The 16,087-nt window shown below is 24.1% G+C and overlaps 1 protein-coding gene across 1 annotated transcript in view; it reads left to right on the forward strand.

Annotated features, from left to right (window-relative positions):
- Positions 1-16,087, forward strand: part of LOC136072076 (probable ATP-dependent RNA helicase DDX27) — a 64,169-nt gene that overhangs the window by 41,705 nt on the left and 6,377 nt on the right. The window contains exons 13-17 of the mRNA XM_065820261.1: positions 1,766-1,864; positions 3,417-3,499; positions 3,889-3,983; positions 6,621-6,706; positions 14,329-14,443. Coding sequence (XP_065676333.1) covers positions 1,766-1,864; positions 3,417-3,499; positions 3,889-3,983; positions 6,621-6,706; positions 14,329-14,443 — 478 coding nt within the window. The remainder of the gene's footprint in view (positions 1-1,765; positions 1,865-3,416; positions 3,500-3,888; positions 3,984-6,620; positions 6,707-14,328; positions 14,444-16,087) is intronic.

The raw sequence follows: 16,087 nt of genomic DNA on the forward strand, positions 1-16,087 counted from the left end.
CCTTGTTGGAAGAAACGATGTTAAAATATATATATAGATATAGATATGTAGAATATACAATGGAGTGCCACTAAATCAAATAAGGGTTTGGTATGGGGTAGGAATTGTTTGTATTTACTAATTAAGAAAAACAAGTCTAGAAGTGTTTGTAAATTTACATATTGTGAAATGTCTTTTTTGTTTCAATTTTTTTTTTAATTTTAAATAATTATATTTAATATTACAATTTTTATTATCATTTAACATAAATTAATTTCTTTATTTTCTCAACATATATAACTATTAATGAGTTAAAATAATCTTTTTTTTTTTCACTATTGCTTTCGGCTTCAAAAATAATAATTAAAATTTTTTTTAGCGCTTTTTTTTTGTGGCAGAGAATTAAGTTTTCAAGTACTATTTATTAAAAAATATATACCGTTGCGCTTTTACTTGCTTTAAGACAAGAAAAGTTAAACGTACACTTGATGAATATTTTCGATGCAGTGTTATAAGTTATAACATGTTTACCAGGAATTTAATTTTTTGTAAAAAATAGAAAAGGAGGAAGAAAAACCAAAAAATATATATATTTTTTAATTTAAATAAAAAATTCGTAATAGAGTTATATCCATAAAAGAAGTTTTTTTTAACTATGAAAAATTAAACTCTTTATAAGATGTCGTTTAAAGTTTGAAAAAAATAGCTTTTTCATTTTTTTCATAAAATCAATCATAACAAAACAAACTAACAAATAAAATTTAAACATCAAAAGTGGCGTTAATATTAAAGTAAAATTTAATATGTATTATTTTTTAGCTAATAATTTTTTTTAAATTTTTTTCTTTATTTTATTATTTATTTTTGTTTATTGTGAGATACTGTCTAAAATAAATAATCTTGCCTTGCTAGATAAAAAAAATTTTATTATGTTTATTTCATGATTTCTTTTTTTAAGCACCTATAACATCATTTTTTTTTCTTTTACTGAACATTTTGGATGGAAATGTTATATTAATAAAAATAAAATTTTCGTTGTTTTTTCCTGTTATTACATTTGTAAATAGCGCGCATATTGCGGTATATTACATTTGTAAATAGCACGCATTATGCAGTAGTGGTGTAGTGGTAAGAGCGCATGCTTTGTAAGCGAGAGGTTCGGAGTTTGACTCCCACCACGTCCCTGGAAGTACCGCGCTCAACTTAGTTTCTCCGGCAAGGTTCGTGTTTCGGAGTTAAAGAGTTGAGAGAGGGTTGCACCACGAATAACAACTAAAAAATAAAAAACACAAAAAAATGAGTAGCCTCCTCGACTGTAGTGGCTTCCTCGGGCCTTGGGGAGGTGAATAATCTAAAAAAAAAAAATAATAATATTGAATGTTATTTTCATGCAAACTTTTTTACATAATCGTCATTCAAACTTCATAAGTGGTTTTTATAATTACTTCTTTTATCTTACCGCTTAAATGATTTCTTTAGACTTATTTAAATATTAAAAAATGGTTTATGTAAAATGGCTAACCGCTTACCTTAAATGGCTTAGGTAATGGCATATGTAAATGGCACGCCAGTTTACGCTTTAAAACAAGGCTTAAATGTATATAATATTAATGTAATATAATAGTACAAGCAATCATGGTAAATCATTTTAACAATTTAAAATTCAAAAGTTAATTTCTTACAACATTAAAAATGTTGGATTGGACTTTATAATTCTTATGTGATAGCTTAAGTGCTCTCTGCTACTTTTTCTTAACTGCTTTTTAATGCCTGCAAGTTTTTCTAGCGTCTTGAAGCATTAGAGAAGTTTAAAAACAATGAAGTTGACATTCTTGTTGCAACAGATCTTGCAGCTCGTGGGTTGGACATTGTTGGTGTAAAAACTGTGAGTACTGCTTTAGTGTATTTTTTATTGTTCTTGTTTTTTATATGAGCTGTTTATTTTGAAAGTGACATAAATCACCTTTTTAAAAAAATCAAGTTATTGATAAAAATGACTATGTAAATGTAACGGTATCTTGTCATTTTTAAAATTTTCACAAATATAGTTTAATAGTTTCAAATATAATTTTCAACGCGATTGCTTTAAATTATTTCACAAATGAAGAGATACCGTTACATTTTAATCATTGTTATCAATAACTTAATTTTTTTTGAAAAGGCGACTTATGTTACTTTCAAAATAAATGGCTCATATTTTACACTTGCGGTGTAGAAAATAAATAATCGAATTTGACCAGTCAATTTAAGTAGCTAATGTGTATATACATATGCATACCAATATATATATATATATATATATATATATATATATATATACACACACACACACGCACACACAAGCCAAGTAAATAGATGCAAAAGCTGAAAAATGCTTGTTTAAAGTTTAAATGGTAAGCCAAACAAGTTGCGTGTTTGAGTAGCTTTTTTCTCAAGCTATTGTTTCTTGCATTATTATGCAAGAAACAATATTAATTATACAACTATTTTATTCAGGTGTTTTTTTGTCTTCAACAATGTTTAAAGTCATAATAACCTTATTTTATGCTTTTTAAAACACAATAAATTTATTTAGTTATAAAAGTTGTAATAACGAAACAATTAAAATGTTTAATACAAAAGTAAAAAACAAAAAAAAAAGCAAAACCAAAGTCTAAATATTTTTAATTTTGAATATTTTTTATATGTAAAAAACTTTCCAATTTATTATTCAATTTATTTATTCAAATTTTAATTACAAAAAAATTTGTTTTCTTTCCAGCTCTAGAAAAAGAGTAATTGGTAAAATAGAAATATGAAACTATAACATTTAAAGTGTTTTAAATGTTATAGTTTGAAACAACTAGAGTTCTCTTGCAATAACTTTAACTTGTCTCATAACTGCTAAAAGAAAAGTTAAAAATAATTTTTTTGATAGTTTTTTTTTACCAATTATCAAATATTAAAATATATTTATTCTTGCAAAATTTAGCTAATTTAAAGATGTTTTACAAATCTAAAAAAAAATTTAAAGAAGTTTTACAAATCTAAAAAAAATTTAACGAGGTTTTACAAATCTAAAAAATTTCCTTTCTCTTTAACTCTATTCTTTGTTTTCCAGCAACTCCTAACTTAATAGCAGTTGCTTGCAACCTTGTTGGGAGTGAATCAGAATAAAAAAAAATTGTTTTAATAACAAAGAACTGAAAATATAAGATTTTTTTAAAGTGTATTAATGGTAATTTGAAAGTTGCTCAGTAGTTGTTATATAAGTTACTTAATTATGCTATGTATTTACATAACTTATTTAGCGCAGGTTTTACTATGCCCTCTTTTGCAGAAACAAATAAAATATTTAGGATTTCTACTGGTAATAGTCCTGAATCAATTATAATTATAATTTAGTAATGCATGTCTTAAATAGCTATTTAATTGTTTTAATTTTTTTATATTTTCAGGTAATTTCTTTTAATATGCCATCCACAATAAAAAGCTACATTCATAGAGTTGGAAGAACAGCAAGAGCTGGGAAAGCTGGAAGGTCTAATTTTCATGTTATATGTATCATCTTGCATTATTTTGCTTAATGTATTTTTAAGAAATATTTTTTAATAAGTACTTACTTGAAATATTTCTTGATAAATATTTTTGATAGAGTACTAACTTGTAGTATTTCTTGTAATTGTAGTGTTTCTCGTGTTGTTATATTTTTATTGTTTCTCCTGTAGTATTTGTAGTGTTTCTCATGTTGTAGTGTTTTTAATGTTGTAGTATTTGTGGTGTTTCTAATGTTTTAATATTTGTGGTGTTTCTCATGTTTTAGTATTTTTAGAGTATCATTGTGTAATGTTTTTAGAGTTACATAATAAATATAAAAACATCATATTTCTATCATCTTTAGTAAAAGACAAAATTTTTTTTTTTCTACAGATCTATAACGCTGGTAGGTGAGAAAGAGCGTAAAATGTTAAAAGAGGTGGTTAAAAATGCAAAAATTCCTGTGAAAAACAGAATTTTATCAACAGGTATAGTAAATACATAGTGAAATATGCTTAACCTGAATGATGTTAAGTTTTGCTATCTGATAGAAAATAAAAAATCATATTAATATTGTGTGTGTGTGTCTATATATATATATATATTACTGTTACCCGCAGTACCAGGAATTAGCTAAATGCTAATGTTTATAATATAATTTAATATTGCAACTCTGAGTTTCATGTGTTATTGCAATCATCAGGCAAGTAGTAAAAGTTTAATTTTGCTACCTATATATATATATATATATATATATATATATATATATATATATATATATATATAAATATATATATATATATATATATATATATATATATATATATATATATATCAGCGGGAGTGGAGACAAGCTCTCATAAAACAAACATGGTAGAGCCTGCTCCTCTAAACAGCCTTTTTATGAGAGCTTTTAGTTTTTGGGCTGTTTATTTATTAAATTGCTTATTAAATACAAAATTAATTTAATTTTACTCTTGTTACAAGCATTTGCCAGTAACATTAATGTCAACAGAATATATACATAACAAACATCGTTTAAAAATCGTGCAATTAAAAAATTCCTTAGACGAGCGTTTTATTTAGATTTCACATTAGCTATCCATTTATTTATTAGAACTTTACTAAAAATAAACAATTGCATTTTGTTATCGGAAAAAAAATCAATCTGAAACTAGACCTTAGTTTTTGGTTTATTTGATGTAGTTTGCACAAGAGCTTTTAACTTTTCTAAACAATATCTAAATATAGAGAAAAGAAAAGAAAGTGGTTCTTTTTATAAAAAAATAATACTTTTGCAAGAGCTGTAAATTGCTCCCGTAAACCGCTTAAGGAGAGTGTGGGCGAGAGCTTAAGCTCTCGCTTCCCCCTGAGGCCTATGTATATATATATATATATATATATATATATATATATATATATATATATATATATATATATATATATATATATGTATATATATATATATATATATATATTATATATTCAAACACACACATACATATATATATACATACAGAGACGTGGTGGCTCTAAAAGGCCCATGCAAGATTTTATTTAAAAAGTCTATATAAGCAGGATTTTACATATATATATATAAATATATATATATATATATATATATATATACTATATATATATATATATATATATATATATATATATATATATATATATATATATATATATATATATATATATATATATATATATGTAAATACATATAAATATATATATATATTTATATAATACTAAAAGTATCACCGAAAAACTGACTTTATTCAAACAAATTGTCAATACAAACCAATAAGTTGAAGTTTATTATACAAACCAATAACTTGTCACTAAAAATGGTAACACTGCGCTGCAGTGACCATTTTTGTTTTAATTTCCTTAAAGTACAACTTTGCCATCAAGTTATTGTGACCAAATACGATTTTTATTTTATTGTTTGAAGAAGAAGCCATTAACACAAGATTAAAAATCAAAGATTTTAGTTTTATTATGTAAATTTATTTTATTATAATATAAATAGTATTAAATAATGTATAAAAAAAATAAAAATAAAATTTTTTTTCTTGAAAAATGAGAAATTGTTTTTATAGATAGTGAACGCTTTTGTTTAAATCTGCAATTTAACTAGCATTTTTACAAAGCATAAACACACCACAGCGCTCTAAAAATGGCCCTGTAATTGACATACCTTAAACATAAAAAGTTTTTATATTGTAGTTTTATTTAGCAGTTACTTAATTGAAAGGTATTTCATATTTTTTTGAAAATGCAATTTAATTGTTTTTTTATTTTAAAAATAAATCAAAATTTAAAAAATTTATAACAAAAAGAATTAAAAGTAATAAATTTTTTAATTTATTTTAGACATACATGTATATATTACATACATTTACATTACAAGTATACATTACATACATTTTAGACATGTACATGTATACATAATAGTCAAATGTGGTACTCCCAAACTTGAAATAAAATAATTATTTGTGGTACTCCCAAACTTGAAATAAAATAAGTTTGTTAAATAATAAGGTTTTATGCTATTTTTAAAAGGTTATTAATGTTATATATTTTGAAACTTGTGGGATTTATATATATAGTAAATATAGTAACAAACATATAGTAAATATAAAAATATTTGTGGATTTTTTTCAGAATTTCAAAAAAAGTAAAAATTGCTAAAAGGCTGATACTTGGATTTAAAAATGCTAAAAGGCCCATATTTAAATAAAAAAGTAAAAAACCCATGCGGGAATCCTGCATGGCCACTGGGGCCACCACGCCTCTGTATATATATAATTATGTCATAGTTAAAGATATATAATGCAGTAGTGGTGCAGTGGTAGAGCGCTCGCCTCATTAGCAAGAAGTTCCAATCTGATCCTCATCACATTTCTGGTAGTACAACGCTCAACTTGTTATTACGTGCATCGTCCTTGTTCATCAAGGTTTATGTTTTAGAGTTATATAGTTGAGAAAGGGTTGTAGCTACAACTAAAGTAGGCCTTGGGAAGGTAAAGTAACATTAAAAAAAAAAAATAAGAAGAAAAATAATGATTATATTAAATATTTAACTGAAAAACAGAATTTTATTCTCTGAATTTTTTCAGAGGTTGTGGAAAAATACAAAATTAAACTTGAAAGTTTCGAAAAAGACATTAAGGAAATTCTAAAAGAAGAAGAGTCAGCAAAACAAGTAATATTTGAATTTATTTTTGTTTTTTACTTCTTTTTTTTTAGTGTAAATAATAAGATCCTTAGATGATAACAACAATATATATTATTTACATTGATAAAAATTTGTCATATTTGCTTTGTAAATTAAGAAAGTTTAACAAATCAAGACATATTTAGTAATTTTTTATTTTATTTTTTTATTTAAGATATAGTTGAAAAGTCTAATTTAAATAATCAAAGAATTTTAATCAATGCATTTTAAAATATCTGTATTCTTTCATTTTTCTAAAATTTTAACTTAAATTCGATACTATAATATATACTTACTATTGTGATACTATAGTATAAAATATATATATTTTTTATATACTATAGTATAAAATATATATATATATATATATATATATATATATATATATATATATATATATATATATATATATATATATATATATATATTTTATATACTATAGTATAAAAAATGATCTAATAAGTACTACTATATACTCATCATTTTTAAGTTAAAAGTTTGAAAATTTTCATTTAGACCCTTGTCAATTTAATATAATAAATAAAACTTGTTATGCAAGTATTCGGGGTTGTAAGTTATTTTTTGACTCCCATCCAATTTTAAAATAGTTTAATGGTCAATGCTGATTTAAGTTTAGTTTACTGTATTTTAAATATAAAAAGATATACTTAATACTCTGCAAAAGCAACTAAACTATGTATTTGTAAATAAGTGTGTTTAGAAGTATATATTATATCAGACCATAAAGTTGATTCAAGACTTGCAACACTATTAATGATAAAACACAAAAGCAATTTTTATTGCATAAGTCATGGAGTATCATGGCAAAAAGTTTCCAAACTTTTAAAAGAAGTTAATAAAAAAATTAACTTGGATGAAAGTTTATATTCATGTTACATTTGTATAAACAACATTAATTTTGTTATTATTATTCACTTTTCAGTTACCAAATCCTTTATCTTCTCTTTTTAATTAATGTAGTTTTTTATATCTATAATATATATAATTATAATATAAATTTAAAAAGTGATTATTTGTATTTTTTGTGTATGTTATGTGTAAAAAGTGAAGGCTTATTGGTTCAGTTATTTGGGTTGAGCACAGACTAAAACATCAAATTATCTAAAATTTGGTTCACGTTTATGTTTTGTCAAGAGGGGCAATATAGGAGGGGTACACCATGTAGTCTAAAAATAGATTTATTCCTATTTTTGCAAAGGTCTAATAAGAATAATAAATTTTAGTATATGGTATTGTTTTTATAGATTTTTATCTCCAATATGTTGAATTGTTACATTTATATGTTAAATTGTTTTTCCCAAATTGACTACTTATTTCCTTGCTATAATTTATTTGTAAAAAAAAATTTTTTTTTTTTTTTAAAAAAAAAGTTTGTTTTAAAAAGACAATTTTTAAACCATCACATTTAAGCAAATGTAAGAAGAATTGGTTACTCCTCTTGAAAAACCAATTCTTCCTCTTGAAAAACCAATTCTTCTTACATTTGCCTAAATGATTTCTTTTTTTCATTACATCAAAATTATTTATTGAACAATTTTCATTTTATTAAAAAAAGTCATGCATTGTTCTTGTGTAGAAAAATGGAAAATAATCATGAAAGATAAAATCTTTTATGTATTAAAACAAATTTACAAGGTGAAATAATAGTAATAAAATCTAAATAAAGTTCTAAAAGTTGATATTAGTTACTAACCTGATTAGTGAACAGTTACTAATTTTAAATATAAAAAATTAAGTATTGTAAAAGTCTTAGAAATGTTGGTTTTTAACTAAGTTGTAAGTTTAAAACTAAGTTGCAAAAAAAAAGTCTTAGAAATATTATCATAAAAGCTTTTTTTATTACTGAGGTATTGTTCATGTTCAAAATATTAAAAAAAAATTATTACTGAGGTATTGATGTTCAAAATATAAAAAGCCTTATTTTGATTAATAAAACAAATGGATGCATAAAAATATACATATACAATAAAAAAATATTTTCTACCATTTTCCCAGTTTCTGTTTTGTTCATTTCTATTCTGTTCTATTTTTTGTGTATTTTATGTGTAAAAAGTGAAGACTTGTTGGTTCAGTTATTTGGGTTGGGCACAGACTAAAACATCAAATTATCTAAAATTTGGTTCACATTTATGTTTTGTCAAGAAGGGCGATATAGGACGGGTACTCCATGTAACCTAAAAAAAAAATTTATTCCTATTTTTGCAAAGGTCTAATAATAAGAAATTTTAGTATATGGTATTGTTTTTATAGATAATTGTTTTTATAGATCATTGTTTTTATAGTTTTTATATCCGTCCATAAAGATATTTTGATAAAATGTAGTCATCACTAAAGTTTAAAAATGCATTGTTTTGGCAAAAAAATTTGTAGCTGTTTACTGCTTGAAATATTTTTAATACCCGAAACTGTTTTAAAATCCTTTTTCTGGAATAGTTTAGCTAAATTCTAAGGCATTATCTATATCAACAACATCAAGCTAAATCTTTCAATTGAAAATTTAACAATTGAAGTTTCCATTCTTTTTATCATTATTTACTTCATGAACACACAGTACAAAATCACTACAACAACACAATAGATAGCTAGCATGTTACCTGCTATAAATTTCATTATAATTTGTCTTATCATTGACAGTTCAAAGTTCATAATCATAGATAATTAGTTGGTTGTTTGTTTCTTAGTTGTTCATTTTTATAAATGAAGAATGGAAGAACAAGAACAACATTATGGAAGAACAAGAACAACCTTATCCAGTTGTTTGCTTATTTTTTCATTTCTATTATATCCTATTTCAAAATAGAAAAACACAATGAAGATTAAAAAACCAAGTAAAAGCCCATAAACCATAAAATAAATAGCAAAACCCATAAACTTATATTATAATTATTAATGCGACACAAGGAATAATAGGAAAATGGGAAATATGATTATAGAATCTGATTTTAGCTGATGTCCTTGGGTAAGAATCAGCAATGATTGTAAATACTATTTAGTAGGAGGAATAAAGTTTCACAACTCAGGGAGAGGCAAATGATAAAACAGTTGCCTATGAGTTAGCAAGTCTGTATAAATCCACTGGTGTAATAATGGCCTGCGTGACTAAAAATATCATACAAGATAAAACAATCAAGTAAAAAAAAAATTTTAATAAATTAAATAGTAAGAAAGAATAATGATAAATTCAGTTCAGATAAAATAAAAATAGAATATGCATCACCTTCATGCTTCAAACTCAGAGTTCTCCATTCCTGAAGCAGTGCGTTAATCCACTAAGCTATTGTGTTGATATGTATATGTAAAAAAATTTAGTTAATAAAGGAAGCATAACACATAATTTTAGCATGAAATAAATTAAAAAATGATTACCACCTGTGTAACAGCAGGATATAATAATTTAATGTTTGTATTTATTTTTTCATCTCTTGTTAGTCATTTTTCAATTACTCCTAGTTTGTTTTAAAATGAAAGCAATTGTCTCTATTTATCAGGTAAGATTTATATTTCTCATACTATCAGAGTTACCACATTCTCTACCATATTTTCTACTAACTACTTATGTACTAACCATAAACCATCTTATCTAAGTTTTGATGTTTATGAGTGGGTATTTACTTATTATATTTATAAAACATATTGCAGCCATAAAAAAATGGCAAGTTACTTCTTGTTATTAATTACTAAACTTAGTTATGGAACTTTTCACTTATAAGGCGAGCACTTTACCACTACACCACTACCGCAGTTAAATAGTTTTATATTTTTAGTCATGCAAGCCATTATTACTCCAGCAGATTTATACAGACTTGCTAACTTATAGACCATTGTTTTATCATTTGCTAATGATGACTAGAGCAAGAGTTATGGTTGCCTTGTTGTGAAATTATATTCCTCCTACTAAATAGTCTACAATCATTGCTGATTCTTACCCAATGACACTATCTATCATCTGATTCTATTATCACATCTCATTGGTCTACGTAACTGGACAGCTTCATTGGTCACCTATATGCGATCATTGTGTCGCATAAACAATTATAAATAAAATAATAAAAGCTCATCATAAGATAAATCTTTCAAAATAAAATTTTTGAATTAAATACCAAATTTTTTTATTGTTTAAAAATGATGCAAATATTTTTTGATTTATGAGTGGGATTACATTTTAGTTAGTTTTGCAATTTCAAATAAAAATTAGGAAACATAAATAAAATAGTCATAACTAAAATAAATTTTTTAATTTTTTATATTAAACACTGTTTATGCTTTCTATTGTAAGTTTTATTTATGCTTACCATATTAAGTAATTTTACAATCCTGTCAGGATTTAGAGATATGTAAATATTTATGCATACTCTTGCTAGTTAAAAATCTTTTAGTGATAAATATGTTAGAGACCTTGCAAATTAAAAGTGAACTATATGATATAGAATAAAAAGTAAAGTTGACCTTATGCAGGTCCCCACCACGTCCCTGGTAGTACCGCGCTCAACTTGTTTCTCCGCACAGCGGCCTTGTTCGTCGAGGTTCGTGTTTCGGAGTTATAGAGTTGAGAAGTTGAGAGAAGGTTATAACCACCATTAAGTAGCCTCCTCATCTGTAGTGGCCTTCTTGGCCTTGAGGAGGTGAATAACAAAAAAAGAAAAAAATAAAAAGGTATTTTTCATCATGGCTTGAGCCTTGATACCTTTTCTTCTTCCTAGTAGAAACTGTGACAATAATATTAACCTTGTAGTTAATATCAAGTTTAATTAACAATATTTTATGTTCTTCAATTTTCTCATCTTCTGACCCAGTATTTTTTTTTTTTACAGCAGTTTCTATTAAAAATGAAAAGTGCAATATCGATTTTTTTCTTTCTTCCTGTTAGCTAGTTATTTTAAAAGGTAAATTTAAACACTATGTCAAATAAAACAGAGTTCCTAACCAAAGATTTCTCACAAATTTTGAAGTACTGTATCAAACTTGAAACCTTTTTTTTTTTACATCAATCTGAAAACTTTTGTAAACATAATTACGATCATTTATTTTATAAAATGGATTTAAACAAGTAAAATTAAAAATGAATTTTTAATGCCCAATGCTTTTATATGTTGTTAAAACACAAATTTTGCAATCAGATTTTTCTGATATTACTATTTTATTTTATTAAATTTTGGCTGTATGCTTGTGTAAAAAAATAAAAAAAATTCAGGAAGGAAGCGGGTCTTGAACCACAGACATTCTATTTACGAAGTCAACGCTTTATCCAAATAAGCTAAATGTGCGTATAATTAGGAACAAATAATATACTTATTTTAAAAATTGTTATTCTTTTTCCCATATAAAAAAGAAACTTAACTATTAAATTAAAATTAACTAAATTAATTGACTTATTGCAAAACTTTTTATTGAATATTGTATTGTCATCAAGCAAGAGTATGTATGTAATAATTTGAAGAAAATCTATCATCAGAAAGTGACTTAAAAATTGATTGCAAGATTTGATGTTAACAGACAGACGAGGAGTTAATAAAAGCTTTGGTAAAAAAAATTATTAATTCATGACAATTAATTGTTAATGTTTGTTGCAAAATAATATTCATACTTGTTGTTTAGTATTTACATTAATATAAAGTAAAACTCAAGATGATAAAAAATAATATAGAGTTACTTACAGATTTTTTGAAATTTCTATATTCTTCTAATAATATCCAGATTTTGAAATTTCTTATACTCAAGGCAAAAAATTTATCAGTTTATTTGTTCAGATTTATTAGAAAAATTTCAAGTTTTATTAAAACATCTCACAGTACCTTTTTAGTATATGCAGTTTAATTAACTGTGTTAACTGCTTCATAAAATTTTAGACTCAGTTTTCAACAGGAATATTGTTTGAAAAAAAAAGCAGTATTCTTGGTGTTTTTTAATGTAAAATTTTGTGGTTTTAAATAAACAGTAACTAACACTTTCACTTTAAGTTTATATAATTTCATAAGTGAATACTAATTGTCCAATAATACATTTTTTATGCTTTGAATTCAGTTTATCATGTGATTCTTGGTATATTAAATTTTTTGAGGCTTGGCAAGTTGACATACCTGCATGGTATGCTTCATTTTTATAAAATAAGATTGTATAGTCTTTCATTAGGAAGGTCTTAAAATTGTTGTTCAGGTACCTTTTTCAATATTATCCTATTTTTTGGATGTGTTTTACTAAGGTGTAGTTTTTCTTTTGCTTATATTAAAGAACATTTTCAACAAGTTTTGCTATAACCTTTTTCTTCTTCATTGTTATTATTATTACTATTATAAAGTTTAATAATTTAAATTTATTTATGAATAAAAGAAAAATTTTAATAATTCATTAAAATGTTTTATTAAATCTTTCAAAAATGGCTCAAAATAGAATAAACTTTTTGTTGTGATGCATTTTTTGGTGATTGTTAGAAATTTTTGAATACAAAATCATCAAAAGCACTTTTAAGGGTTAAAATAATATACATTAAACTTATTATTTGTTTAAAGCTCTTTCTTTTCTTAAAATAATAAAATGATATTTCTACAGTAATTATCCCTTTAAAGTGTTTGTGGTAAAAAGTTTTTTTAATTAAAAATCTTTTCCACTCTATATAGCATTTTCTCAAAATTATTACAAAGAAAATTGATTGAAAACTGCAGTGATTTCCTAATGGATGCATGATTTTTTATAAAGTTATCTTACCAATAGAATAACAATAAAAATATGAAAGATTTAATAAAATGTCTGATTTAAAAGCAATAGTACTTTTAATTTTACTTTAATTTGAAAATCTGTTCAGAAACATTTTGTTGCACTATATTATAAGATTTAAATTTAAAATAGTTTTTATTCTGCACTAAATAATTTTTGTTAAAAAAATAATCTTAAATTCAAATATAATTTAAATATAAAAAAATATTAAAAATTTTATTAGGTTGAATTTATTTTTCTTACATTTTGTTGAGAAAACATATTGAATGATTAACTGTAATTTATTTATTTTGAATGGTATTTAAATAAACAAGCATTTAATGTAGACTCTATTTTACTAATTGCAGCTAACATGCATTAGATAAAGTATTAACAATACTGCATTTCTTACGTGCTTGTCATTGTTTTTCACTTTTGTCAGAATCTTGTTTGCCTTTTACATAAATAAAATTTGTTTACCTTGTATAAATGTTACAATCTTACAAATTAAATTTATCTACAAAGTTAAGATGAAAAAGATTTTTATTTTTTAAATCAACTTTTTTTTCTGATACCAAAAACAACCTGCTTGTATGTGTATATTAATGTATAACTTATGTATTTTTAGATATTTTTTTTAAGTAGGTTTTTAATTTATTACAAGTTTTATAATAAATTTAAGTATTTTAAATATATAAATATATATATATATATATATATATATATATATATATATTTATTTATTTAAAATACTTAAATTTATTATAAAACTTGTAATAAATTAAAAACCTACTTAAAAAAGTCTAAAATACATAAGTTATACATTAATATACACATACAAGCAGGTTGATTTATTTATTTTTATTAAGTACTATTATGGCTATGTTTTCATTTTGCAGTTGCGTGTTGCTGAAATGGAAATGAACAAAGCAAAAAATTTAATTGAGCATCATGATGAAATTATGAGTCGTCCAGCAAAAACGTTTATTAAAACTCAAAAACAATCTTCTGCTAGTAAGTAATTTTTTTTTTACTCTCTGAATTTTTAATTTTAGTAATGAACAATGACTAGAAAGTGTTCATTTTTAGTATAATACTAATTAGAAATAAGTTGTTAGTTTAAACAAAATTTACTGGACTGTACTAGAACTGGACTATAACTACAATCATGTTCAAAAGAGCAATCTTAATTGTGTTGTCAAAGCAATTTTAAACCAAATTCTGAAATTCAAAATTAAAGTAACATTAACATAATAAGTATCATTATTTAACATAACATGCAGTATCTGGCGGAAGTCATAAAATAATAAACAATTTTATTTATTTTTGGTATTTGTACATACAATAATTTGTATAAGCATTTATACATATACAATATGCATAAATTTTATGTATATATAATTTAAACATATCTATAAAATTTACTAATTAATTTAAGCTGTATTAACATGTTACAACTTATATAAAGTAGACAGGTTTTACAAGTAACAGACACCCATTATGAAATAAATTTTTATAGATTTCAACTTTTTTCTCTGTGCAGCGACTTTGTTCGTCAAGGTTTGTGTTTCGGAGTTATAGAGTTAAGAAGGGGTTATAACCACAATTAAGTAGCCTCCTCATCTGTAGTGGCCTTCTCAGCCTTGGGGAGGAATTAAAATAAAAATAAATTAAGAAAAAGATGCCATAAAGGTAAAATAAATCTGAATAGATTAGCTTTAAGTCATTTGCTCTTTATAAAAGGTTTTTTGAGCGAATGGTTTTTTTTTTTTTTTCAATCCTTTATCTAAAACAGTAAAATTTTCGAAGAATGAGGGGCTCTTCACTATATGCAACTGACTTTTGAGTGCCAAATTATATTTTGGTTTAATTTTAAATATAGTTATAAATTATGATCCTATTTAAGTTAAAGAATTTTTTTTTTTTTTTTTTTATAAAAGTTTTTTTTAACCAGGGGGTTACTGGTAGTGTTTTTTGAGAAGTATTTTTTTTTCTGTGCTCCAATAGCCATCCATGGCTCCAATAGCTATGATTTTTTTTAAAAATATTTTTTTAATGATTATTAGAGCAAAAAGTTTAAGTTTGACAAAACTCAAAAAAATGAAATATTCAAAATATTCATAAATAAAACAATTTTCAAAATGCCATTAATAATAGTTTAAATATTAAAATACATTAAATTAAAGATATTCATATTTAATATTAAAATAGGTTTAAGATATTGTGTTTTTTCAATCTAAATATATCTTCGAAAACCTTTTTAACACGTTCGCTGCCATCTATGAGTATACTCATAGTGCTTATTTTTTGTCAGTTATATTCAGAATAAAAAATACTATAGAATTATTTTCGATTAAAAATATTTTATTTATTGAAATTTTGATATCTAGCCTTGGCAATGAGAATGAAAGCCTTGTCAAAAATTAACCATTGCAGATATTTTATGGCTTGGCAAAGAAATAAATCATAATTTAAAATATCTCGGCAGCGAACGTGTTAAAATCACATTAAACTATATTCACTGAAAAAAGCCAATTTTATGTTTACAAAGATAGATTGAGAGTTTCTGTGTTTTAATTCAATAATTGTTCAATATACATTCATTGTATATCTCAGGTTACTTGAAACAGCAGAATTGTTCTAAATTTTATGTTTCAA

This window comes from Hydra vulgaris, chromosome 15, assembly GCF_038396675.1.
Source record: "Hydra vulgaris chromosome 15, alternate assembly HydraT2T_AEP".
In the NCBI taxonomy this organism is placed as follows: Eukaryota; Metazoa; Cnidaria; class Hydrozoa; order Anthoathecata; family Hydridae; genus Hydra; species Hydra vulgaris.